Source organism: Danaus plexippus, chromosome Z (assembly GCF_018135715.1).
Source record: "Danaus plexippus chromosome Z, MEX_DaPlex, whole genome shotgun sequence".
In the NCBI taxonomy this organism is placed as follows: Eukaryota; Metazoa; Arthropoda; class Insecta; order Lepidoptera; family Nymphalidae; genus Danaus; species Danaus plexippus.
This window is the reverse complement of record NC_083559.1, coordinates 15,881,698-15,906,690: the sequence shown is the minus strand read 5'-3', so window position 1 is coordinate 15,906,690 and position 24,993 is coordinate 15,881,698. Positions and strand designations below refer to the sequence as shown.

Genomic DNA, 24,993 nt, shown 5'->3' with positions numbered 1-24,993 from the left:
CCACGATCATTATCGCTGTAAAGTTCCTTTGTTTTGTAGAAACAATCGCGTCGATTGCAAATCTTTAAACATCGGAGTAACATATCTCGGTACATTGAAAAAAACTTTCTATTTCGACCTTTCAATGTTCCAGCTAAAGAATCGTTCATGTTGTTTGACCAAGTGAGTTTGTGTTTTTGGTTTTTCAAATTAGTAAAAATGTACCTGTCACTTGTTTTTATATTTGAAAAACATTTTAAATACTCGCTGACAGTGAATCTTCGGGGTAGCAATGCAAATAGCGTTAAAATACTCTAGCTAGTGAATAAATAGGTCCTGTTCAGGACCAACTGTGTACAAAACATAACATTACTGCTAATAGATATACAATTAAGTCAAAATAATAGTTACATTTATATATAAATTAAATAAAACCCACTTTTTATCTAATAAAATATTTGAATAAACAGTTATAACTTATCGAACGGTCGTAAAGTGAATCGGGCCTGCATATCGAACAAGCCATCCAATGATACGAATCGTTGAAACACAGACTTATATTCCCTGTTGTGTTACTATATATATAGGTTTTGTAATCCGTCTCTCATACATAATGCCCCCTTATTCTGTTTTAATTTTGTTGATAATCATAATATGTACGTACCTACTGATACGTATATATTAAGATAATAAGCACTTCTAAAGAAACGCATTCCTTAATTCACTACGTTTTTATGTTATTATTTGAAAAAACAATACAATATTATTTTTATTATTCTCATTATTTAGGATGTACATTTATATTAAAATGTTTCAGAGGTTTCTCTAACATTATTTTCAGGAATATAATTTTTCTTTTTAATTCTTTTATTGTCTGCAAAAATATTCGGAAGTCCGCAGCATTACAAACTTTATATGAATTCATAAAAAACAAGATGTATATCGTAACCCATCACCATAGCCGTTCAGTTCACTCCCTGTATATCAGGTACGTTCAGTCATCTAGTTGCACTTAGAACCGATCCTTGGCTGACGTTATCCGATATTTCATTTCAGAAGATAACCTTTTGCAGAAACGCTAGTTGATTAGAGTAGTGACCCCAATGTGAGAATACTGCGATGATCTGCATACACAAAAACTGAAGTCAAGGTCACTGAATCGCTTTAATAATAAGAACATTATAATAAAATAAAATAGCTGTACTCCAACAGTAACTTTAAAAAACTGTAATTTAATACTTCAAAGAACATTGGACATTAAACGAATCTTTACAATAAACACGATGCTTCAAGATAACACTAATGATCTGGAAACTATCATAATATGAAGAATAATTAAATCTATATTGATATATTAATAGTATTTATCTAATGTGGTTCATCGAGTTTGATAGATAAGTTGTTAAAATCTATAGTCATTATAAATTTAATACAAGTTTTTGTATGGTACAGATTACATTTTATGCGGGATTTTTCCAAATTTATTCTCTCCTTACTTTCTCAGTAAAAAGTCAAGTATTAGCTTATTAATCTCCAAACTTGAAAAGGGTATGGGACTGACTGGAGCTGCCACAATTCTTGTAAAGGATTACATGTTATTAGGAAAAGAGGAATAAAGAACATCCGAATGGGACATTTTGCAGTCATATCTCAGAAATGCCAGGCATTTTTTCTGCTGTACACGGTTTAAGCATTATTTATAGCAGTCTCTATTTTTTACCAATAAATGTATTAATGAATATACCTTAGATAGCTGATAATATTAATTTATTATTTAGCCCAGCTCCGATTAATGAAACATCGTTAATGGAACATTCGTTAGCTGTCCTGTTATCATCGTAGATTGTGAATATTAATGAACCGTCTCGTTTGTTACCAAACTACCACAATATTAATAAACTCATTAAAAACATAGTAATGGCTGTGACTCCATTGAAACTGTATTCTTTGAACTAACCCACCAAAAGGAGAGCGCCGATAGCACCGGCGACTCGTATGCGACTGATTTTGTTTTTACAAAATATATTCAAACAGGGGTTCCAGTTACTTTTATTACACAGAATTATACTAAATATATAAAGACATACTTATTCTTTCATTTTTATCATAGATTGGAAAAATATTTAAAAAAGTAATTGGAAATTATATAGTAAGGGATCCAAGAAAATGTAAACACTGATATGAAACTCGTTTAATGGATTCTCTTTAAGAGCAGAATTTGTTTTAATCATTTCTATTTAAAACATCTATATTGAAGTTTTAATTAAAATCAATTATATAGAAAGAAATTTGTAAGTTTTCATTTCTAAATTATTTTAACTATCAAATTCACCGCCCTTCTGAATGACAAACATTTTAAAACTTATCAGTTTATTTTAGAACAACAAGCAATTGACCCTTTTCTTAGAATCTTAAATTATCTATATTATTTTTTTGTCATGCCATTTTTGTCATGACACGAAAAAATATATTTTTTATCAAATTTTACATAATTTTCGCTCCTGTTCTATGCGTTCGGGTCGATACAACACGAATTGATGCTATTCGCGCTGAGATGGTACAACTTTCCGCCCCTAGTTACTGATATGATCGCGTCGTATTACTCAAAATTAAAGTTTTCTATAACAACTAAAGAAGGCCATTCAAAAACTTTTGGTTACAATGTAGGACTATTTCAAGGTTGCTGTTTGTCTCCAATTGTATTTAATATTGTAATTAACATCTTAGTAGATAAATTAACCAGCAACGAGAAAAAATGGGGGTATCGGTTCAAGTTTAATAATAAATACACGGAATCCATTTTAGCCTTCGCTGACGATCTCGCAATACTGACACGTAACCCCAAACAGTGTCAAGTACTATTAGATGAAGTGGATAGATTCTGTGAGTGGACCGATGGATTGAGGACAAAACCAAGTAAATGTCACTGTCTGTGTCTCGGTAGGCGGAGTACAAGATACACCTCATACGATCCGGGATTATCGTTAGGCGGTCAATGCATTTCTACGGTTACAGAAAATGCACCATTTAAATTTCTCGGTCGGAAGATTGATAATATAGGTCGTACTCCATCTTTGGAAGGTATAGTAGATAGCTTTTTGAACGATCTCAACAAGGTAGATAGCCAACAGATCAGTAACGTTAAAAAAGCTTGGATCTACGATAATTATCTAACTTCACGTTTAAATTGGCCTTTCCTCGTTTATGATTTTAATAAAACCCTTTTATCAAAGTTAGATGCAGGCGTCATAAAGATGTTGAAGTTGTGGCTCGGGCTCGCGCTAACGGCTGATTCATCGGCTTTATTTAGGGATCGCAATAGTTTTGGGATGAGTCTAAAAAGGCCATCGGAGCTCTATAAACACCTGAGAGTTTCCAAGAGGTACATCTTGGGGAAATCCCAGGATGACGTCGTTACATCGCTCCCAAAAGACAAAGATGCCCCAGAGCTAGAGTCAAGGCTTCAATTCCACAAGCAGTTTATGATAGGAGCGCAAAGTAACAGAGTAGGGTTAGGATCAAGTAGGAAGGTCCAAGATACGGATATATTGAAGTCTTTTATTCGACAAGACGAGAATGATAAATATAAGATCCATGCAATAAGTTTAGAAATGCAGAACGAGTGGTTAGACATAGGAGATTTTTGCATCCCATTAGCACTAAAATGGCGCACCTTAATCCATGATTGGTCGCCAGCATTGCTAAAATTCTATCTCAATGCATTCCAGATGACTCTCCCAGATCAGAGTAATTTAGTAAGATGGGGTAAAGGTACCGAAAAGACTTGCTATATCTGTGGGAAGGCAGTTGGAACTGCTAGGCACTTGTTAGTGGGATGTAGGGTACTCCTCGATAGCGGTCAATACTCGCGTCGTCACGATAGGGTTCTGGAAATCATACGTGAAGCGGTTAGTCTTTCGGTAGCCAGAGCGCAAAAAGGAATAACCACAAACGAGCGATCAGTAGGTTTTGTGAGAGAGGGCATTAGGACTATAAAAACAAATGTCAAGCCTTACTCCATCCTTAAAGCGGCTACGGATTGGACTATAATGATGGATACGTGTGAAAAACAATACAAAATCCCCGAGGATATTTGTGCGTCGGCCTCCAGACCGGACATATTCATGTATTCGCGAATCTTAAAGCGCGTTGTGATGATAGAGCTTACGGTTCCTTGGGAAACCAACATCCCCAAAGACCATACCATCAAGGTCAACAAATATTACGAGCTCACAAACGAACTCACTCGAAATAGGTTCGTCGTGGATTTATACGCGGTAGAAGTGGGAGCGAGAGGTATAACGGCTAAATCTCTCTACAACCTACTAAAAGACTTAGGCCTGTCCAGAACTCACATCAATTCGTTCTTGGAACGTACTTCGAAGGCAGCCCTAGTAGGTTCTTTTCAAATATGGTTAGGTAGGGAGAGGAGCTTGGACAGTGGAGGTGAGCGTTTAACGCGCGTTAGTTAGGGGCCCCTTAAACCTACACCTGGGTCGCAAGTCCCAGGCACTGTTGAGGCTCCACTCCCTGCAACGCAATGGACCCGGCACCCGCACGGTGAATCCATTGAATGCTAAGAGGTTTCGTCTCTATTGTTTTTTTTTAAATAATAAGGATCAGATACTCAAAGTTACTAAAGTAAAAATTGACAAGTTCACTCAAAAGACCGTTTTAAAATTTCACGTCTATGTGAATTCCAAAAAATCCTTAACCAAAATTGCTCTTACTAAACTTTTTAAAATAAGTAAACATTCTATTGCATGAGGCACAACATCGACTGATTTGATTAATGTTTAATGTAGACGTAATTGAAAATAAGCTATTAATCTAGCGAGTGAATTAATTGTATATAGACATTGATAGCTCTCCGTTTAAACACATATCAAACGTATCTGTGGCGGGTAGTAATGTTGGTTGTGAGCACAGCTTAATGGATATTGGCTTCCTGCTACAAACGATGGTGTGCTGTAACGCTATCAATATATTGTTATTAGTAACAAGAATTCCGAGATTCGTTTGGAAAGCACACGACCTATTACTATTATATTACTCAATATCAATATTTTCAAATGGAATTATTTCTGTAAAAAAGTAATAATTTCATAGCCTCCACAAAATCCTACTTTAGGATTAAAGATGTATTATCTTTAACATTTATTTAAAACGACTAAACTGTAACCCTTCTATTGGACTCTGCCTTGTTCATGTATTACATGTTACTCTCACGTCACTGTTCAATACAAAATGTCAAATGTCAAAACTATTCGCAACACATATAACATTAGAGATAAGGAAGAAACAGTTTGATAGTAAGCGAATAACAGCAACGTTGGTTCCATAAAGATATGCATGTGTCTTTACATCTGTTAAAATCTGTTCGGCTGCTGCTTCAGGTCCCGTCTTTAAGAACACGGGTGCTATAAAAATGCACTTTCTTTATGATAGATCCATTTAAACAACTATTATATGATAAAAATGATGTACAAATCTTCAAATTTAAAACGATTTCAAAGACCCCTAGCATGAGTTTTAAATTAGATTTTATTAAAACGACCATGCTTTTGGAATTGGTTCAATATATATATATATATATATATATCTACAAACATTCAGTGATACCTAACTTACAAACACTTCATTAGTTCTACTAAGCAGTCAGTGAATTAGTGGTAGAGAACAAGAATATCACATATTTTTATAAAATCATGAAAGTTTTTTATCGTCACAGACAGATTGTATTATTTTTCAGGTCTCTTGGTTGTAACAAAAAAATGCGGGAGCGATTATAAACAATGTGATATATTTTCAATTATTAATGAAATGAATTGTTTCGGAGTTGTTACAAAGGAAATTTAATAAAACATCAAGAGAAAATAACAAAGTTTCCTAATAAATCACAAAGAGCTTCGCTTTCAAAAAGAAAAGAAGCAATAAACGACAAATAAACTTGTGAAAAAAAATTGATGTCTAAAACAATAAGATATCAAATATTGAGAACATTAAAAACGTTCTTTAAGATATCTTCTTATCATATTTACCTTTACAAGTTAATATTCTTGTACTGTAATTTCTGAGTGTTTAATATTAATAACAGGTTTATAACTAAATGTTATTATATTTTGAAAAACCACCTTCGCATTAATTGTGATTTTAACTATTATAAATGCACGCGTTAGGAACTTAATCGGGTCATCTTCACACTGCTGGTCCGCTGCTGGTCTGCTGCTGGTCAGCTGCTGGTCCACTGCTGGTCCGCTGCTGGTCCGCTGCTGATCCGCTGCTGGTCCGATGCTGGTCCGCTGTCAATTTGATAACATATAAGAACTTATTGTCTTTATATATACATATACGTACATTGTACAACTATTACACTTAATGGATATTCTACATCAATTCTTTTAATTATAAATAAATTTAAATATCTTTCATCGTAATATATACCGGGGAAATCCGTGTATATTAAATGTATCAAGTAAGCACAGATTGTTGTAAATATCAAAGCCTTCAAATATTTACGTCGAGGAAAAGGGTTAGCCGGTGGCTTAACTAAAAGAACATATTCCTGAGAACATTGAATGGCAAATTTATCATAAAGTAATGTATTATTTAAAGGACGAGTAGTGCGAGAGGACAGGGAGCCGTCCCCGCTAATAGACAGTAATTAATAAATCGGTAGTAGGGATTTCACAAGTTAGAATTAAAATTAATAAGCATTAACCGATTACTAGGTTGAGGATAATTTACATGGGACTACAACGAAATATCACATGCAGTATAAGGTAAGTGGCACGGACTGAACCGCTTCCAACTTAACCGTCGCTGGTTGAATTATTCATTGCCCCGTTTGCTTAACGCTTCGTGACTAAATTTGGCTTGTGCTTTGTCTGCGTACTCACTTGGTCACAAAAATTTTGTGTCGAAACTTTGATAGCGTGTCCCTCCCACTGTAACATCCATTGGAAAAAAATATTAAATCGATTCCACACGGTTTTAATTTACTAAGAAGTCGTATTTATTACAAAATACTTTATTGATTAATTTTTTTACTGTAAATCATGTATTGTTGAAAGTTTAGAAAATACTTCCGTGTTTAATAAATCTCTTATGAATATATTTTCCCAGCTCTTGCTGTGTATATTTCACAGAATAATACTAATAGTATCACAAGGGAATTCCGTTTTATTCTTTAAATTACTTCATCGATCGATATTATAACATGTTTTGGCGTATTCTGCCGCGCATAGGCGGAACTCGTGCCAATTTTCCAATTAAGATTACTTTCGTGGCGTTCTGGCCGTAAGCCTTGAATGACACTTTGCACATAATATTGGTTTTATAATTATGTTTTTAACCGACTTTAAAAAGAAGGAGGTTTCTCAATTCGACCGTATATAAGCTTTGTCGTTTATGATCGACGAAGTTTTATTGAAGATTGTTTGCTTATTGGAAAGTATATATTTTAAAGGTGGTCCCATGATAAGGAACTCGCGGTCTGATGATGGCAGATCAGAGAAATAGAGGGGAACTTTCAAAAATAGAAGGGGCAACTAGTTTGTAATGTTTGTAGGTTTTTTCATTAAGTATTTTAAAGCACTACCATTTGATGAAGGTCTGGGTTGACTGAGGATGGAGATGAGAGACGGTCGAGGGAACTCTTCAACGATTAATAGCAAGTACTTTGTATTTCAGCTTCATTAATTTGTATTGATAAGAACTTTACAGACAGATAGACGGTGACTGTCATCAGTGGCCTGATGATGAAGACGAAGGATAGGGCAGGGAACTCCTTAACGACTTAAAGTAGTTATCTTGTGTTTTGACTGAATGCATTCTTATTGATGAGAACTTTGCACCTATATGGATTATAATGAAGGTCTGCAGTATATCTGATGATGGAGACCATTGCTCCGTCTACCCATCACTTAAAATCGTATAATTTTTAACAAAAAAAACCGACTATTTTCATTTAGTTAAATAGAAAATAGTATTAAATAATTATGTTGTAACTTTGAAGTCGTTGCCAAGTAAAGGCTACAACAACCTTACTACAATATCAAATTACTAACTACACACATTAATAATTGAATATATTAATTAAGTAAATTACAAAACAACAACTGTATTAGAAAAAATATATTAATCGGTACCTACTAATTATCAAACCAACTTTTAAATATTATGTACCAAAGAACTGGCTTTCGAACTACTAGTAATGAATTATGAAAGAACACTAGTGTTTACATAAGAAATGTAAATACTCAAAATGGACAAAAGAACTTACTAAAGAAATAGCAAAAAGGGAATCTGCACCGGCATATTGGCATATTCGTGATAGGGTTCTAGAAAACATACGTGAAGCGGTTAGTCTGTCGGTGGCCAGAGCGCAAAGCTAAAATAACCACAAACGAGCGATCAGTAGGTGTTGTGAGAGAAGATACTAGGGCTACAAAAACAAACGTCAAGCCTTACTGTATCGTTAAAGCGGCTTCGGATTGGGCTATAATGATGGATAAGTTTGAGAAACAATACAAAATCCAAGAGGATATTTGTGCGTCGGCCTCCAGACCAGACATATTTATGTATTCGCGAATTTTAAGACGATTAGTGATAATAAAGCTTATAGTTCCTTGGGAAACCGAAATCCCAAAGAGCATACCATCTAGATCAATAAATATTACGAGTTCACTAACGAACTCACTCGCAACAGGTTCGTCGTGGATTTGTATGCGGTAGAGGAGCTTGGACGGTGGAGGTTAGCGTTTAACGCTCGTAAGATAGGGGCCTCTTAAACCTAAACCTGGGTCGCGTATTCACCCCAACCTTGCGAATGAAACCTAATTTTACGAAAACCTTACAAAACAACGTTATAGCGAGAACAAACATTGAGCATTTAGACCCAACCATCAACGACGTCTGCCCTCATGCGAGTGCCCGCGTTCAGGTCGCACGAGCACGCCTCCCTTCCCGCATAACGCACCCCCACTGCGCGCCGACGCAGGAAAAGGAAGCGTAGTAGTGCTAGTGCGTGGTCGCCGAGTACTGATGATCACCACAGAACAGATACTTCACCTACAAATTTGTTTATATTTTTTTTTTATTATTTTATTAACAATATTAATTATGTTTCCTAAGAGCCGTTCCTAATCTTGACAAATAAATTAGTTAAATTTGGTAATTATGATGAAAACATCAAACATTCAGTCAAAAAAGTTCACATTCTTAAGTGATTCTGCTAATCAATCTTTTTTCGTTTCGTTGACATTTCGTTGACATGGAAAGAAAGCCAAGTTTAATAAAAAAAATTAAAAACAATTTCTTCGAATCTCGTCGAAATTCAATCTTATTATCCAATCTGATATATATATATATATATATATATATATATATATATATATATAATATCTCAGAGGATGTTGTACTTAAATCTGTTTCACCCTTTTGTGTATTTTTAATATAAACTTTCTGCAAACAACCTAATTATGGTTCAAAGTATATACCGATAGCATGAGTGACGTCGAGAAAAGGTTAATTAATGAACTCGAACCCTCGAAAGGTCGTTCTGATGACGATGATTATAAAACGAAGGTCAAATGCATCTGTTCGATATGAAACTGGTTTAAAAAAAAATTAAAACGATAGTGATCAAGTAAAAATGATAGTAACTAAGTGTAAGTTAAAGACATTGTTTCTCTTCGAAAGTACACATCACAGAAGCAACTGTCGCATCTGAGAAAAGTCCGATATAGCTCGAATGAATAAATAATAATCAATATAGAAGATTGAAATCATTATTGCTAATATTATCAATAATCGAATCTACATGTGTTATCGCCTCTTAGGGAGCTTAAAAATGTAATCGTATGTATGGTTTGAAGCCTATTCCAAAATGTGAAGTTAGCTGTTGCGTGTGTAACCTTAGTTCCTGTTAGAGCAAATGCAAATACACTGATAATGGTTCAGATGTCATTGCCAGATACATCTGTTAATATCGTAAACATAAAATCATTCGTTGTTAAAACTATGAACAGCTAATTAAACTGCTATCAATACCATATGAACTTAATTATATATACGAGAACTCGCAAATATGTAGAAGTATAATATGTTTTTTGTATGGATTAAAATTACAATAAGAAGATCTCTATTAACCTTTTTGTTTTATTCGTTGAGAAGAAATTCATACATTTAACAAGAACTTGTTACAAGCGAAAGTTAAATATTTTTTAAAGTCATCCTTACGATTCAGGACAGCTGCTTGATATAATAATATGTAGTTAGAATGAATAGTGGTGAAATATTTTTTCAAGAAAACTCTTAAGTGTTTGTTTTGTTTAAACGAAACTCCTTACTAGCAAATCCATTTCCAGAGAGATGTACTTAAGTGCGAAAACAATGGCAATGATTCGATCAATTCAGTTTCCCACAATGAAAGATGGAGTGGGATAATCAATTGGATTGGTCTCACAGAAGCAACAAAGAAAATTGTTGTGGCGTCTTGCCACTATTTATAAAACAGAAGAATTTTATATTTTTGGATTCGAGATGCCGCCTGATATAGAAAAATACTTCATACAATCGTCATAGTAACGTATCGTACGATCTTATAACAGTTAAATTTTACGTGAACCAATTAGATAGTCTCTACCAGATAGAAGCTGTGATGAATATCTGACTATTCTAAAATTTGATGCGCGATGACACATTTGAACTAAATAACTATTTTATTTCACAGTCCCTGCTCTAGTCCCCACAGAGGATTATAAAATTTACAATAAATAAGAAGTCGGAAATAATATGACATCAGCATTCCGTCGATTCAACCTCCGCCTATAATGGAATCTTAGAACGGCGGAAACGATGGAGAATCAAATAAGCAACAGTCTCTTTGAGAGGAACCTGGCTTCAGATACTGAATTATGTAAAATAAAATTACATCATAGTTCAAAGAACGAAATAATCTCGTAAATGTTTAATAAATTATAATGTATTGCGAGAAACTGTTAGTATGATTAAAGGTTGATAAACGACCTCAAAGCATAGAAGCGACATGTTCCAAAGTCCATGAAATATTACATGGAAGCAAATTTAAGGTTGTCGGGATTTGTGATGTTATAATAATTAGGTGCTTAAAATAAATATACATAGAATTTTTTTTAAATAAACTATTTTTTTTGTTTGTTTTTTAACCTCAAACAAAACTCCCTGCATACATACATACGTACATACATCAGCTACCAGAATTGAACTTGTAACATTAAACATCTCTCTTCGGATATCGTGCAAATACCAAATACATTTATAATGTTCTATGTTATAATTATTTCTATAAAGATAGATACTAAGACTATTGTGATGTAAAGTGTGACGCCACTATTATGCAACTATTATGTCGAAGTAATATCAGCAAATCTAGCCAGTGAGAAAATTACTCTACAATACAATAATATGAAAACATAAGTATACTTAAAGCTGTCCGAAATTTTGCTATGCTCTTCGTTGTAGAGTTATCACTAGCACCAGGTGGAAGAAGTCAGCAACACCTTACACTGCAAACATTTAACGGCTAGGAAAGGATTAACGCAGAATACAGCAAGATCAAAAATGTTAGGGTTTAAGATATTAATAAGTTTAAATTGATTGAGAATTTACAACATTCTCTCCAAAAAAACTAAGTATTCAATGTTTTACTTTGAAATGCATTCCTATACGAGTGAAAAAAAATTCAAAATGTTGCCATTTTATAAACACCTACATTTATTTAAATGTATTTATGTTAAAGAACGTTCTAAGCGATCCACTAAACCCGCGAAAAATATTGAATACTTTTAAATGAATTAAATCAAATGCTTATTTCTTTTTATAAGAATATCGTGACAGTTCCCTATGAATAGGGTTTCCTCACTAACCTTTGTATAAAATGTTACTTGTACTATCTCCATTGAAACAGTACCCATTATCTGACTTCCCAGAGTCGCTATGACCGAAGTATTCACTTCCCTATAACGTCGTGTAATCTGATATCTGTGTAATCCATAAGTTAGTAAGGCACTTACACACCGGTTCCTCTCTATCCTGAGGCAAAAGATGCATTGTTAAGGAAACAGCCACTCGCCTCCAACCGCTGCACATTGAATTATTCATGTCCGTTTGCTCTAGGCTTCATGGCGGAATTTAATTTCTTGTGAAAAGGTTAGCTCTTGAACCTGTGTCCTCCAACATGTTATATATTGTATTATTTCACAACTAGTTTCGTGAATTTATTCATACATAAATATAAATGTATGAGACTATAACTTCTTAAGACTAGATCATATAACTGCGAGACACGCCAGCGAATGATTATTTATTACTGTAAAGGCCGAAGCTCTTTAAGTAAGGATCACTTAGAGGCCCACAGGCTCTTCGAATAATACTTAAGATCAATCACTCTGAGTCGGCTATCAAAGATATATATTATGATCGGTAAACCCAATTTATGACGTCATAAATGCCTCCGTACTTCGTCCACCAACATCAAGGTGCAATTTTTCAACCAAAGACTGTAATGAAATCAATGAATGGCGGAAATTGATCTGGAATCAAATCAGCAACCGTCGCTTTGGAAGGATATTGAGTTGAGAAATTCAATAATGTCAAAGAAGGAACACTCTGCAACCTTTAACATTGAATTTTACTACAGATAATATTACTACACCAAGAGCAATCCACTTTGACAGACAATAATATGTCGGACTGTTTACTTACATAATTAAAGCGGTGAGTGACTACTCCCAGACGTGAGTATAAATCAAATCAATAGAATATACTGGAGTATTTTATATATTTTGTCGTAATATTCCCGTTTCATAATTTTCTTGTTGATGGAACGACGATTTCAAATCCGCTTTAGACTAACCCGATACACTAGGAAGGGAACAAGAAAAACCGGAAAAAATACAACGTATTTCAATAAATTTATATTATTAAATATAATGATTCGGGACCAGATCGTAGTTTAATTAATTTTTCATAATAACTTATACAAATATATACAAGTGATTTATTATTATTTACACATTATAACCAAGAAAGTGAAAATACAAATATTGTTTCCCCTTAAATGATTTCGTGACACATTTATACAATATTTTAATATGATTTGTACAAAATGAACATTTTTTTTAAATAAAATGCTTGTTAATTTATCTTAAATTTTTTGATGTCAAATTAAAAATTAAAATATGTTAATGTTTGTATATTTTGCGTCGTGTTTAGCGAGTTGTTAATTTGATACATATGTGAAAGTGTAAACTTTCAAATATCCAATAAAATCCCAGTTGACACAACTATAAGTACAATAAGTTATGAAGGTTTGGTTGAGGAATCGAACTATGTGAGAAGGGAAAAATTAATGGTTTTAGTGATTGGAGGACTTGTACATAATGTCTATGTACTGATCATTACTACCATGAAGTACCTTTCGCCGCTCTTTTATCCTTTTATTTTGTTCATCCATCACAACTGTCATTAAGTATGTGACGGTACTATGATTACTCGTAAACGACCTTGACTGTGTTAGTTTTAGCGATGATAATCACGCACCAACTCACCGTTATGAAAAACTGGTTACAATTTAATTGTTGCTTCTTCCGTGGTATTAATATTGAAAATTTTTCAAAATAACATTTTTTTGACATATCTAGTTATTGGGTGAGTAGAGCGAGTTCCGGTGCACTGGGTGTGGGTTTCTCTGATGTTGAAGGAATCAGAGTGTCGTTTCCTTTACTCTCCTGTAATCCTTTCCTTCTGGGCGTCAACAGACCGCTTTTAGATGCAATGGTGAGGAGTAAGCTCGCTGACACGAGGAATGAAACCAGCTGTTTAAATAATAACATACAGTCAGATATTTCGACGCCATATTTGTCATTATAATGTTAAGGACGGGTTTAGTTTGTTAAATTATTTTATTATTTAGATTACACTTTGAACTAAAAACCTTTAGATCACTTGTTAGATCTAACTAGTTTACAAATAACAGTTTTCTTTAAAGTTGATCAATATTTAATAACCATATATAAGAAAACATTAGCAATATATGTCTACAACAATTTTTATTTTGTACATTTGGTAAGGTAAGGAATAATATTATTTTTTTCTTTACACTTTCAAAATTTCAACTAAATACAACGAATATCTGTTTCTAAATGTTCTGTTTTAAAAATTAATACAGCCACTCTAGACTTAAATTATATATTTTCGAAGCGATAATCCAAAATAAAACATGACTTACCGCAGATACACCGAAGGCAGCAAATATTTCGTACGACAGAAACATTGTTAGTTAAAAGATAAAAGTATCGACAAACTTATAACTTGAAGAGTGACAAAGGACATAGAGAGTGTATCTGTAAGAAACACATTCGACACAGTGACACGGTTTCTTAATAACCGATGAATTAACTTTAAAACTTAACTATAATGTGACAATCAGTATTCTCGGAATGCGCTTTGACACCGAATGCACGAAACGGCAACATCTGAATACAGTGTCAGATCGTATGTGAAGGTGAAGCGATAGCAGATAGTATAGTAGCGATTTGGCATCGTCGCAATTATACGTCATACGATTTGCAAGAGCTGGCGCCATTAAAATATATTTTTTTAATAGCAATTATGACTTGGTACAAAATATTAATGTTAATTTATCAAGGCATTGCCAGTAATTAAAAAAAAAAGTATTTAATACATTTTTTATAAACTCGAAATCAAAGCACAATTTTCTTTTGATATCTCTTTAACTAGAACCGAAATATTTTGAACTTTACTTGAAGACGCCAGTTAATGGCGTAGCCCTTAAAAGCCCGTCACCTGACATTGTTCAGTCTAAGTTGTGTCAGAATTGTAAAATGGGTGACGGGTTACAGAATTAAGACGGATGTTTCTTTTCCATTCCCTTCGGACACTTAGTCACGTCTCGGTATTTTTCTCGGAAAACCTTTCTAAAGATGAGCAAATAAATCCATACTATATTTATTCCATCTTTTATTTCAACCAATTTCATTTTTAATTACATAAAAGACATATTTTACTAATATCAAATGTTGTATAGATTACTTTTGATCTCTCGCTCTATAATATATTTTAGCGATTCGTGCTGATGCAGCAATGCCTTCCCAGGTTTCCATATTGACTTGGTTGACGAACCTGACGGGAATCTGGAACCCATAACCCATTCCAGGCAACTCCAGTGTATAGGAGAAGGGTACACCGACCACCTGAACATTATTAAAAAAAGGTATACATAATTTTCCTTTGTAAAACATTAGGTTCAATTTATAAGAGGGATGTTCTTGTGCATATAACTTTAACTTGATACCGTCGATTGGGAATAAAAAGTAATTATAACGTAAATAAATATTAAAAAAAATAATTCCATGTACAGGATAGTCTATAGTGTTAATTTCTCGTTTACTTTCTAACCTGTCCATAATCCTGTGCGCTGCCGGAGCTTGTGTACAGTACAAGCGCACTATTTCCCACCAGATAATACGGAGCCTCGAGGAGTTTTTTATGATCTATAGCTGCTCCCATGATGGCACCGACTTGATGTAGTTGGACAACATTGGAGGGTAAAGTTTTATTGCCGTAACCATACAAGATAAGGTTACCATGACTGTGTACATTAAGGTACACTTGCAAGCGATCTATGTGTTCTAGAATGACGTCTCGAACACAGCGGGTTTCCGGCTCTGAGAATGGTTCGTGACCACGGAATGTGTTCACGCAGGGATTGGTACTGGAGCCGGTGCCATAGAAGTCTACGTCGAAGTTTCGATTCGCATCCACTCCGTAACATTCAGGATGTCTTGTGACATTGAAGGAACGCGTCTTCCGCCATAAACGTTCCTGGTGATGATAACAGTGTATGAGTTGAGGTATTATTAATCTCATATGGTGGTTTAAATGAAACTTATATTTTTCGGATAAACTACGCGTGATTTATTTTTCAGCAACCGTGATCACGGGCGGACGACATGTGATCACGGTTGCTGAAAAGTAACCGAAACGTCGGGAGTATGTAGTTTTTACAAAAATAAATCACGCGTAGTTTATCCGAAAAATATTATAATAAAACTCGCGAAAAACTTAGGTCTCATCAAATGGTGGTGTTAATAACTTGCCTGGGTGTGAGTGTATTCATATCCGTCAGGGTTAACCAGCGGCATCACAATCCAGTCGATTTCTTCCAGTAAGTCTCGGTCTTGTTCTCGAAGGTCTTCCACCAGACGATGAATGCTGTACAGAGCTGGTGGAATCGTAATCCACTCGCGAGCGTGCATCGCGGCGTCGATGAAGTAGACAGGCTTGCTGGGGTCGGTGAAGTTTGAAGTGGATATCTAAAGGTTGTTTAATGATAGTCACCAATAAAATTCATTGTGCTGAACAATATTGTGCTTGAACCGGAGTATAAGCTATAGTACATTTATTTACTCAATATAAATATTTATATTTTATTTAATATAGGTTCAAGCGTGCTTTATGCACTTTATGAAATTTGTCAAGTTTTTCTCATTAAGGTATATGACATTTCTACAACAATCACAGTGACTTCGTCCTATTTAGTGTTACCTTTAAATATTTGACAGGACGTCCTTCGAAACTAAGTCCAGCATTCACGAGCGTCACAATCCGGGGATGAGCTTGTGCTACCTCTTCAAGGTATGCATCTATCTATAAAATATTTTACAATAACACTCGTCACGTTCTTACGGCATTCCTTGCATCAATATTTTGTTTTCAACAGCCTCGCTCACATTTAGTCTTCAGGCAAAATAGTAAATTTCTACTTTCGAAGCCTTATGTGGATAATGAATTTAAAAGCTTTACATAAATAGGAACGTTGTAAGTCAATGTATGCATGTTTATGCTTTAAACTAGACAAAAGTGAAGCGATTGCTATAAACATTTTTGAGTATATTTTTTTATAAAATACATATATATATGATATATGATTGTAGGAAAATAATTAAAGGCAATATAAATCATAGTGAAAAAGCGTTGGTATATAATAATATTATTTTGGCCGAAATATAACAATATTACCTCAGCATATCTTGCATACTTTTCAAAAACTCTGCTTGATTCACGTTCCCAACTAGACAAATCGTTGTCGTTCTCTTCCAAAGCCCTGAAAGAGTGATTTGATTTTAAAGTAATTAAAATGATTGAAACTGGTGCTGATAATTGCATTGAAACAACTATTGCATATTAAGGACTCGGCTTATGTTCGGTTATTGAATATTTTATGATTATTGCATTATCTTTTACTAACAAGTAAGTTTAAATGAGAGATGGATGACAAATAATCCGTTTTAAATATCCCTGCGAATAATTTTATTTTGCACTTTACGTAAACACCAGTTTCTTCTCAATCCCCACAAAGATATCATTTAGGTAGTAATAATAATAGTTTATATTTTGTTCACCCTGTGGTAGTTCTGCCTCAGAAATGTCGATATTATTCTATCTATATGTATTCGGACACAGAGTAAAAATTATAATGATTATTTCTATTTAATCTAGCAGATAATGTGTGAGATCAAAACAGCAAAAAGCCAAAGTTGAGTCCTGTTAATTCTTGAAATTGTGGATAATCTGCTATGGATGGGTAGTAAACAGTGACATTGGTTGTAGGCTATGAAAAGCCCTATAAACATCCCAAGGGTAAAGAGGACTTGTTTATAGAGGTCTTGATGTTAAAGATAAACGTGGCTTAACCGTGATAAGTGGACGCCCGATGTTCAATGTGCTGTGTACGCACTTCTTTACGATCCTCCAAAAAATGATAAAGGCATTTTTGTTATATATTCCTACACAAAGCTACGAAATCACAAAGAAAATGTGTCTATAACACTATATATCTACAACATGTCATTAGGCAATAATAACTGGAATCATTTTCTTATTTATTACTTACTTGGCCACGTCAGATAGGTGAAGGTAGTGTTTGATATAATTTCTATCTAAAATGTCCAAAAATCTCTCTTTCTTGTCCGGTGACACCATGACGAGAACATCTTTAACTTTGGGCACTCCGTACTCCCATAAATCCAAATCCAGTTCTGATTGTAGCCCATAAAGTACCTCTTGGTCCACCTGATCTTCTAACTTAACACCATACACAATGTAACTGAAGAAATGTTTAATAAAAATATAACTTATAAAACTGAGGTTCTAATTGTAAAATGAATAAATATATAAATATAAAAAAGGTAGTCTAGGAAGTTAGTACTGTGATAAACATGAATTACACTCATTATCATCATCATCATGATTAGGAAGAAATAAACTCTACGTGTTCTGAAATAAAGTTTTTCAATCCTGATTCATTCAAACACATTAAACCCCAAAGGAAATTATGGAATCATTAAGACTAAAAATACCTCGTCAGAAATTTCCCTTACAAGTTGACGCGTTTCTAAATGGAGAGCTTAAAAAATAATAGTTACGGAAAAAAATATACATAATTTTTTTTTTTTATCAAAGTCTGAAAGTGAGTATATCTATCTATTCCGAAAAACTGCTAACACTTGCTGTAAGCCAGACTCTAAATACAAAGTAATATTAAAAAAAAAAAAACGATATATTTTGTCATTGAAAAACTGTTCCACAAAAACTTCAAGTTACCCATTTCTTTAAAAAAAAATATACGCTTACCCGCGATAAACATCATGTTTTCCAGCTAAAGTAATATAAAATAGCGAAGCAAATAAGAATATTACAAAACAACCCATTGCACCAAAGTGTTAGAGGGAATTAAATTGTAAAAAAGTTACATTTATTATACATTTTATCGGGATCATAAAACTGCTAATTTTATTATCATGATTAATTTTATCGAGGATTTCCACTTATATCTTTTTACTAACACACTTGAATACGTGATCCAAATAGAATTATAATAAAATTTAACAAAATACTATGAGTGCTATATTCGAGCTATTCTAATCCTTAACGTCTACATGTAATAAGGGTTATTATTGGTTCAACAATTGGTGTTTCGATTCCCTGTAAAACGCAAAGAGCCGTTGTATTTAATAGCATTCATAAATCATTTCAAGGAATCTTAACTCAATTAATTAATTGAATTATCATTAGCCTCGCTCAACCTACGTTTCTGCCTTCGACTGTTAATCCCACTTGATTTAATTTCTTTTTTCCTGATTTGTTTATTTTGCAGCGGGGATTTCGATTATTAATTTTCTTATTATACTTTGAAGTGACTTTATGATGGAACAATATCAACGAATAATTATAACATACGTCGTACAAGATCCTGTGACACTGGCCAGACCGTAAGTCCGTCCAGTAGACTGTCATACAAGTACGTGGTCAACAGTCGAGGCTCCTTCAGCTGTCGGTCCTCCAAGCTTTGTACCCAGCCTACAATCACTTGACATTAGAATTTTTACTACTATGAAGGTCACTTTATTCATTCGACAGAGACTCTCTTCTCTGAAACGATCATGTAGTTATACTCCCAGCATAACCCTACCATCTCAGTGATGTTGAGTTTTCTCAAACAATCCATGGTTAGCGACCACATCTCTGATGCATAAGAGATCATTGACCACATATACTGCTCGAGCATTTTTATCTTGAGACACTGATGTAGTGCAAACTATATAGAAGTTATTTATTTATACAGAAGTGGAGTGTATTCTGTTTCTCTTAATATAGTTTAGCATATTTGGTTGTATAAATGACTTTTATTAAATATTAAAAACTGTTTAATGATACAAACCTTCTTACTACATACAAATGTAAGATCGTCTAAAGAAGTCAATTCAAAAAACAATTACACGTATTAATTTTTAAACCTGTTATCCCTCGGTTAAGAAAAATTCTAACCGTTTAAACGAGCCTTATAATAACCTAGTTAATTATATGTGATGAAGTGAACGAAAGTTATGTTTATGAAGGATTTCGTAGGCTGTATATTATTTAGGCAATAATAAGATGTAAGCATTTACATCAAACCCGTGAGGGTTTATTAAGATTAATATGTTTGTCAGACTGTAATATGTATCTTTAGAAACTTCAAAGATAGTGCGTAATAGTGTTTTAGAAACACCATTCAAATTCAAATGTAGTGTAGTATTTACATTGACAACAAAGCCATGGAGGCTTAAAAAAGCAAGAACTATGTATCATAGTTGGATTAGTATGAAACTTGAATGATTTTAATTTGTTCACAATCAAAGTACTCATCTGCAACACGTGAGTGTCAGTGCAGCTTGACATTAAAAGAACAATAAATAGTACCTCCTTTGTGTGAATGTTCAGTTAAATATTTTCGGCAAGGATGATGTAGAAAAAAGTAATTTGATTGTTTTGATGAAATATTCACACAACCAATGTAAATGAGACAACGTACAATCTTGTGATAAATCCTGGCAATGAATTATTCATGATCGTTGGTTGAAAATTTGGGATGTTTTTCTCTGCTGCTTATATGTTTAATTCAACGTTTAAATTAAAACTAAAAATTAAGGGAAAACATTAACAGAATTGTTTTATTTCATATTACATTTTACAATTAATTACTAGTTAACTAAACTCCGAGTAGTATTCAATTTTCAAATTATAACTCACGAGTATCCCGAGTCAATCTTTTAGATGTGTTGTAGACGTTTTCTTCTTGTATCAATTGCACAAGTGATTAATCTTTCGGAACAGCTTTTTTCCTCCTGATGACCTCGACGGATAAATTGAGTCTTTTAAAGTAAGACCGGGACTCTATTTTTCAGTTTCTTCTATGTATTTATTTACCAAAGTTTACTACTATCAATGTTTCTATTATATGTAAGTGTGGTAAGCAACGTATTGAACTATACTCGATACGGGACAGTGTGGCTAAATTGGTCTCCTATACATCTATTTATTAAATTCCGGTTTAATTTATTAAATTTTAATCGGTGTTTAATTTCTTGCTCTATAATACGATCTTGCAGCTCGAGCCGATGCTGCGACACCTTCCCAGGTCTCCGTGTTGATTTGATTGATGTACGAGGGAGGAACTCGGAAGTCATACTCGTATCCTGGCAACTCTATAGTGTACGAGAATCCTACGCCAACCGCCTGAAATAAATTAAAAAAAAGAAATTTGTCGGTGCGTTCAAACGACATTAAAGTATAAATAAAGTTTAATGAAAACAAAGAAAAACTTAGCTTTATATTCTATTAACTATTTTATAACATTGTAACCACACATTCTATATGACGCTATCTGATACTGGTGTTTTATTATCTTCTTTATGCTTTCCTATTCTACAATTTTATTATATTGCTCTCGATAATTTATTACTTCTACACTTGTACTAAACAATTTTGACCGTTTCAGTGCAACAGCATTATCACTGAGTGTTAAAATAAAAATAATAAATTAGTTTCTATATTATTAATTCCAAACAAGTTATACACAAAAAATGGATGTCAAAAAAACTCTACCACCTCTAGAGGTATTGCTTTTAAACTTAGTAGCACATTTTTTGTAACAACCATTATCAGGACAAAATAAGATAAAAAAGCATCTCATCCCACGTTAATATCTGAAGAGATTGTACTGCTTCGGATAAACAAACTGTAATTTGTCGATCAGTAAAATGAATTAATATAATGTCCAGGCGCGCATCCCTCACCATCTCATCCCAGGGTCCCGGTATACATTTTCAGGGACCAAGAAAATAGTTACTAATATTCAAATAGTCTGGCATTAGTAGGTGAACTTGAGTGATGCCGTTGTAGCTATTTATATGGAAAATTCCTTTTTATTTCAAAGTTGGTTACTCAAAGGTGGTAACTTAGTTTTTTCCACAACTAAAATGGTGGTTCTTATAAAACAATCTAATTTGTGTCAATTTTTATGCGTGGCCCATGTTTTTAACATAAACTTTTCTGTTTTACTTGGAAAATGAGAAATTAATAATAAACCTGACAACGAAAGAGAATGTTGTAAAGTATACATTAAAAAGACGTTTAAGTTTGATCCGTTCGTTTTGCAAGTGTGACCTCTTAATATATTATAAGCAGATGTGCAATACTAAGAAAAACATCCACCCTGTATCTCGATAACATTGCAAAGGATATTCCTTCGACTTTCCACACTTATTATATTTTATATCATGTATATAAAGATGCGTACACACCTGTGCGTAATCCTGACCACTTCCAGAGACAGCGTAGAAGACGTATCTCGAGTTGCCGACAATGTAGAAGGGTGCTTTTTGTAATTTAAGAGTATCGATAGCCGCACCCATTAACGCACCCACGTGATGTATGTGCAGCGCGTTCTGTGGCAGCGTTCCGTTATCGAAGCCGTAAACAATATAGTTGCCGTAACTATGCACGTCCATGAACACTTGGATGCGATTATTGTATTCCAATAAAATATCTCTGACGTAACGGGTTTCTGGTTCCGAGAAAGCTTCGTGTCCCGGATATATTTGGGAACAGGGATCCGGAGACACGCTTACTGTATTAAATTCAATGTCAAAGTTCCTGTTTGGATCGACACCGTAGCACGTGGCGCTGATCGTTGCATTGAAAGAACGTGTTTTCCTCCACATGCGATCCTGAAAGTCAAAAGGTTTTAACTATAAAGATATCTTATGGACCAGTCTCGACACAACGTAAAGCATTGTGCGCTCAGTTTTACGTAATTACACACGCTCTCGACAGAAATAATTATTATTGTAGGTGATAATGTCTTAAATGCAAGCGCTTAGAGATATAAACTAACATTAATATAAATTACGAACTGGTATATTTTATTCGAAATACAGCAAACGAAACAGTTGAAGGATGTGTAAAATTTTGTATAAATAAAATGTTAAGTTACATTAAAATTTGGTCGGCAGGTTCTTCAATTAGTTTGAATTCGTAGTTGTACATTTTCATTCCACTTACATTCCTAGTGACGACTCACGGGATTTCCGTAGGGATTTTTACGTAATATAATAGAACATTAATAAATGTTTTGGAATGAAATTATAAACATTTGAGTAAAACGGATCGCTTCGTGTTATTTTATTTATATCTAGAGCATTCCATTAATCCTTCCCAATGATCGGATAACCCTTAATTTGTCTACCATCAATTTTAAACCAGTTTTGTTTATGCATGAATCCGTTTTAAACTATAAATCCTATATGTAGTGTAAGGATTTTTATTATTAAAATTATGTAAAACTCTGTGTATTTCATTGTATTCATCGCACTATTTCGTTTCTCTTCACCCTATCAGTATAAGATTGTCTAGAACAGATTATAATTAGGCGATAAGACCGCCTCACTGTACTGCATTGTATTAGGAAATGTTTATCGTTATTCACCTTCAAAGAGCCACTTACGGTTGTATGCGAAAATTCATATCCATCAGGATTGACCACGGGAAATATGATCCAATCGATCCCTTCTATCAGATCCCTATCCTCAGTCTTCAGGTCTTCGATCAATCGATGTATGGTGTACAGAGCTGTTTGGGTTGTCACCCACTCACGAGCATGCATCGTTGCCTCCAGGAAGTAGATAGGTTTACTGGTGTCAGTAAAGTTTGTGGTTGATATCTGAAAGATTCAGTTTTAAAAAACCAATTTCCTAGACTTGATCTTACTACAGTGCGAGGAATGAAAACGAGCTGACCTTCAAGTATTTCACAGGTCGTCCCTCGAAACTATTGCCGGCATTCACTAAAGTCACTATGGCTGAATTATTACGAGCTATTCTCTCCATGTAGTCGATGACCTGCAACATAACACATTCTCTACATATATCTTTACGCCTCGTCCAAGGTTCGAGCACGGAACCTTTGTTAAGTCTATATATATATATCTTAAATTTTCTATATCACCATCTGTTATTACATCACCGTATGTTGGATAATCCTCAAAAATTGGCAATTCATTTCCTCTGCTCAGTTTCCACCGTAAAAAATCATCATCACTTTGTTTCAGAGATCTATAATGTTTATTTTAATTATTAGAAACTTAGTTTTCTCGATAGATATTTATTTAGTAGCGGGAAGTACCTCGCAACATCATGGAGATGAATGTAATGGTGCATGTTATTTTCTTCCAAAATCTTTAGGAATTGCAGTCTATTTTCTGGCGAAACCATAACCAGGGCATCTCTAGCTTTCGGAACCCCATGTCGCCAAACGTCTAAATCGATATCACTCTGTAAAACCGAAAGTACCTTCTGGTGGTAGTGATCATCTATATGAACCCCATAGACGGTATACCTATAAATGAGAAACAGTGTCCACGAAACATTTATAACAATTAATTAAAATGTACATTGAATTAAACTGACGAAACTTACCCGGAATATTTGTCATGGTTCCCAGCTAAGGTCGATGCCACAAGACCAAGGAACAAACATACTAAGACCCTCATGTCGTGTCCGTTACACCTCCACATGTACGGAATGGACCAGACGTTACGGATGAATAAAATATGTTACAATTCCTGATAATTCGCTATCAAAGAAAAGATAATCTGAGAGATAGCGTCGTTCCGATTCGCTATACAATAATCGTGGGATATTTATTAAAGTTCTACATATAAAAGAAGATATACAGGTTACAATTTGTGTAGACGAAGATAATCGTTTAATTGGAAAATAAAAATAATATAAAAGATATTAATAAGTTAGTTGAAATGATGTTTTAACCTTATATAAATAAAGATTGTAATTACGAAAAAAAAATCTTATAGAAATGAAGAGAGAAAAAATGAAATGCTATTGGATGGACAAGAAATTAGGTTAAATTATTTTAAAGATAGGTCTAAGCAATAAATGATTATGACGTTATCTAATAAATGTAGATCTTATCGACGATTAATAATATTCATTATAAGCACGTCGCCAAACCAGAACATAACCGATCTAATACATTTGTTTATAATATTAAACACTTTATGCAGAAACTTTAAATCGAACACGTTATTTATTTCGTTAAGTGATTATTGAA

The 24,993-nt window shown here is 33.8% G+C and overlaps 1 protein-coding gene and 1 long non-coding RNA gene across 8 annotated transcripts; both read right to left on the bottom strand.

The window, feature by feature from the left end:
* Nucleotides 1-5,763: 5,763 nt before the first annotated feature.
* Nucleotides 5,764-14,506, bottom strand: LOC116777160 (uncharacterized). 7 transcript variants are annotated; one of them, XR_009753422.1, is made up of 4 exons: nt 14,252-14,505; nt 11,889-13,838; nt 8,884-11,528; nt 5,764-6,281 (listed from the first exon to the last, which is right to left on the bottom strand). It is a non-coding gene; the product is annotated as an uncharacterized LOC116777160 (long non-coding RNA). The 7 variants fall into 7 exon arrangements; XR_009753424.1 differs by having other exon boundaries at nt 12,036-13,838; XR_004354014.2 differs by having other exon boundaries at nt 8,884-12,521; nt 12,727-13,838.
* Nucleotides 14,507-14,990: 484 nt separating this feature from the next.
* Nucleotides 14,991-24,708, bottom strand: LOC116777638 (uncharacterized). The gene is made up of 14 exons (XM_032671301.2): nt 24,342-24,708; nt 24,049-24,261; nt 23,885-23,978; nt 23,664-23,765; nt 23,372-23,587; nt 22,170-22,595; nt 20,956-21,102; nt 18,679-18,764; nt 17,939-18,151; nt 17,065-17,149; nt 16,591-16,692; nt 16,143-16,358; nt 15,442-15,867; nt 14,991-15,236 (listed from the first exon to the last, which is right to left on the bottom strand). Exons 1-14 carry the CDS (start codon nt 24,437-24,439, stop codon nt 15,072-15,074), a joined length of 2,589 nt encoding a protein of 862 aa, XP_032527192.2. The 5' UTR covers nt 24,440-24,708; the 3' UTR covers nt 14,991-15,071.
* Nucleotides 24,709-24,993: the final 285 nt, after the last annotated feature.

Bases quoted from the DNA above. Each gene is read 5' to 3' on its own strand.
- LOC116777638 (XM_032671301.2), bottom strand. From the start codon at position 24,439: ATGTGGAGGTGTAACGGACACGACATGAGGGTCTTAGTATGTTTGTTC. The intron at 16,693-17,064 runs GTAATATTGTTA...AATATTTTATAG, and splicing joins AGTATGCAAGATATGCTGAG to ATAGATGCATACCTTGAAGA. The intron at 16,359-16,590 runs GTAACACTAAAT...AACAACCTTTAG, and splicing joins GTCCTGTCAAATATTTAAAG to ATATCCACTTCAAACTTCAC.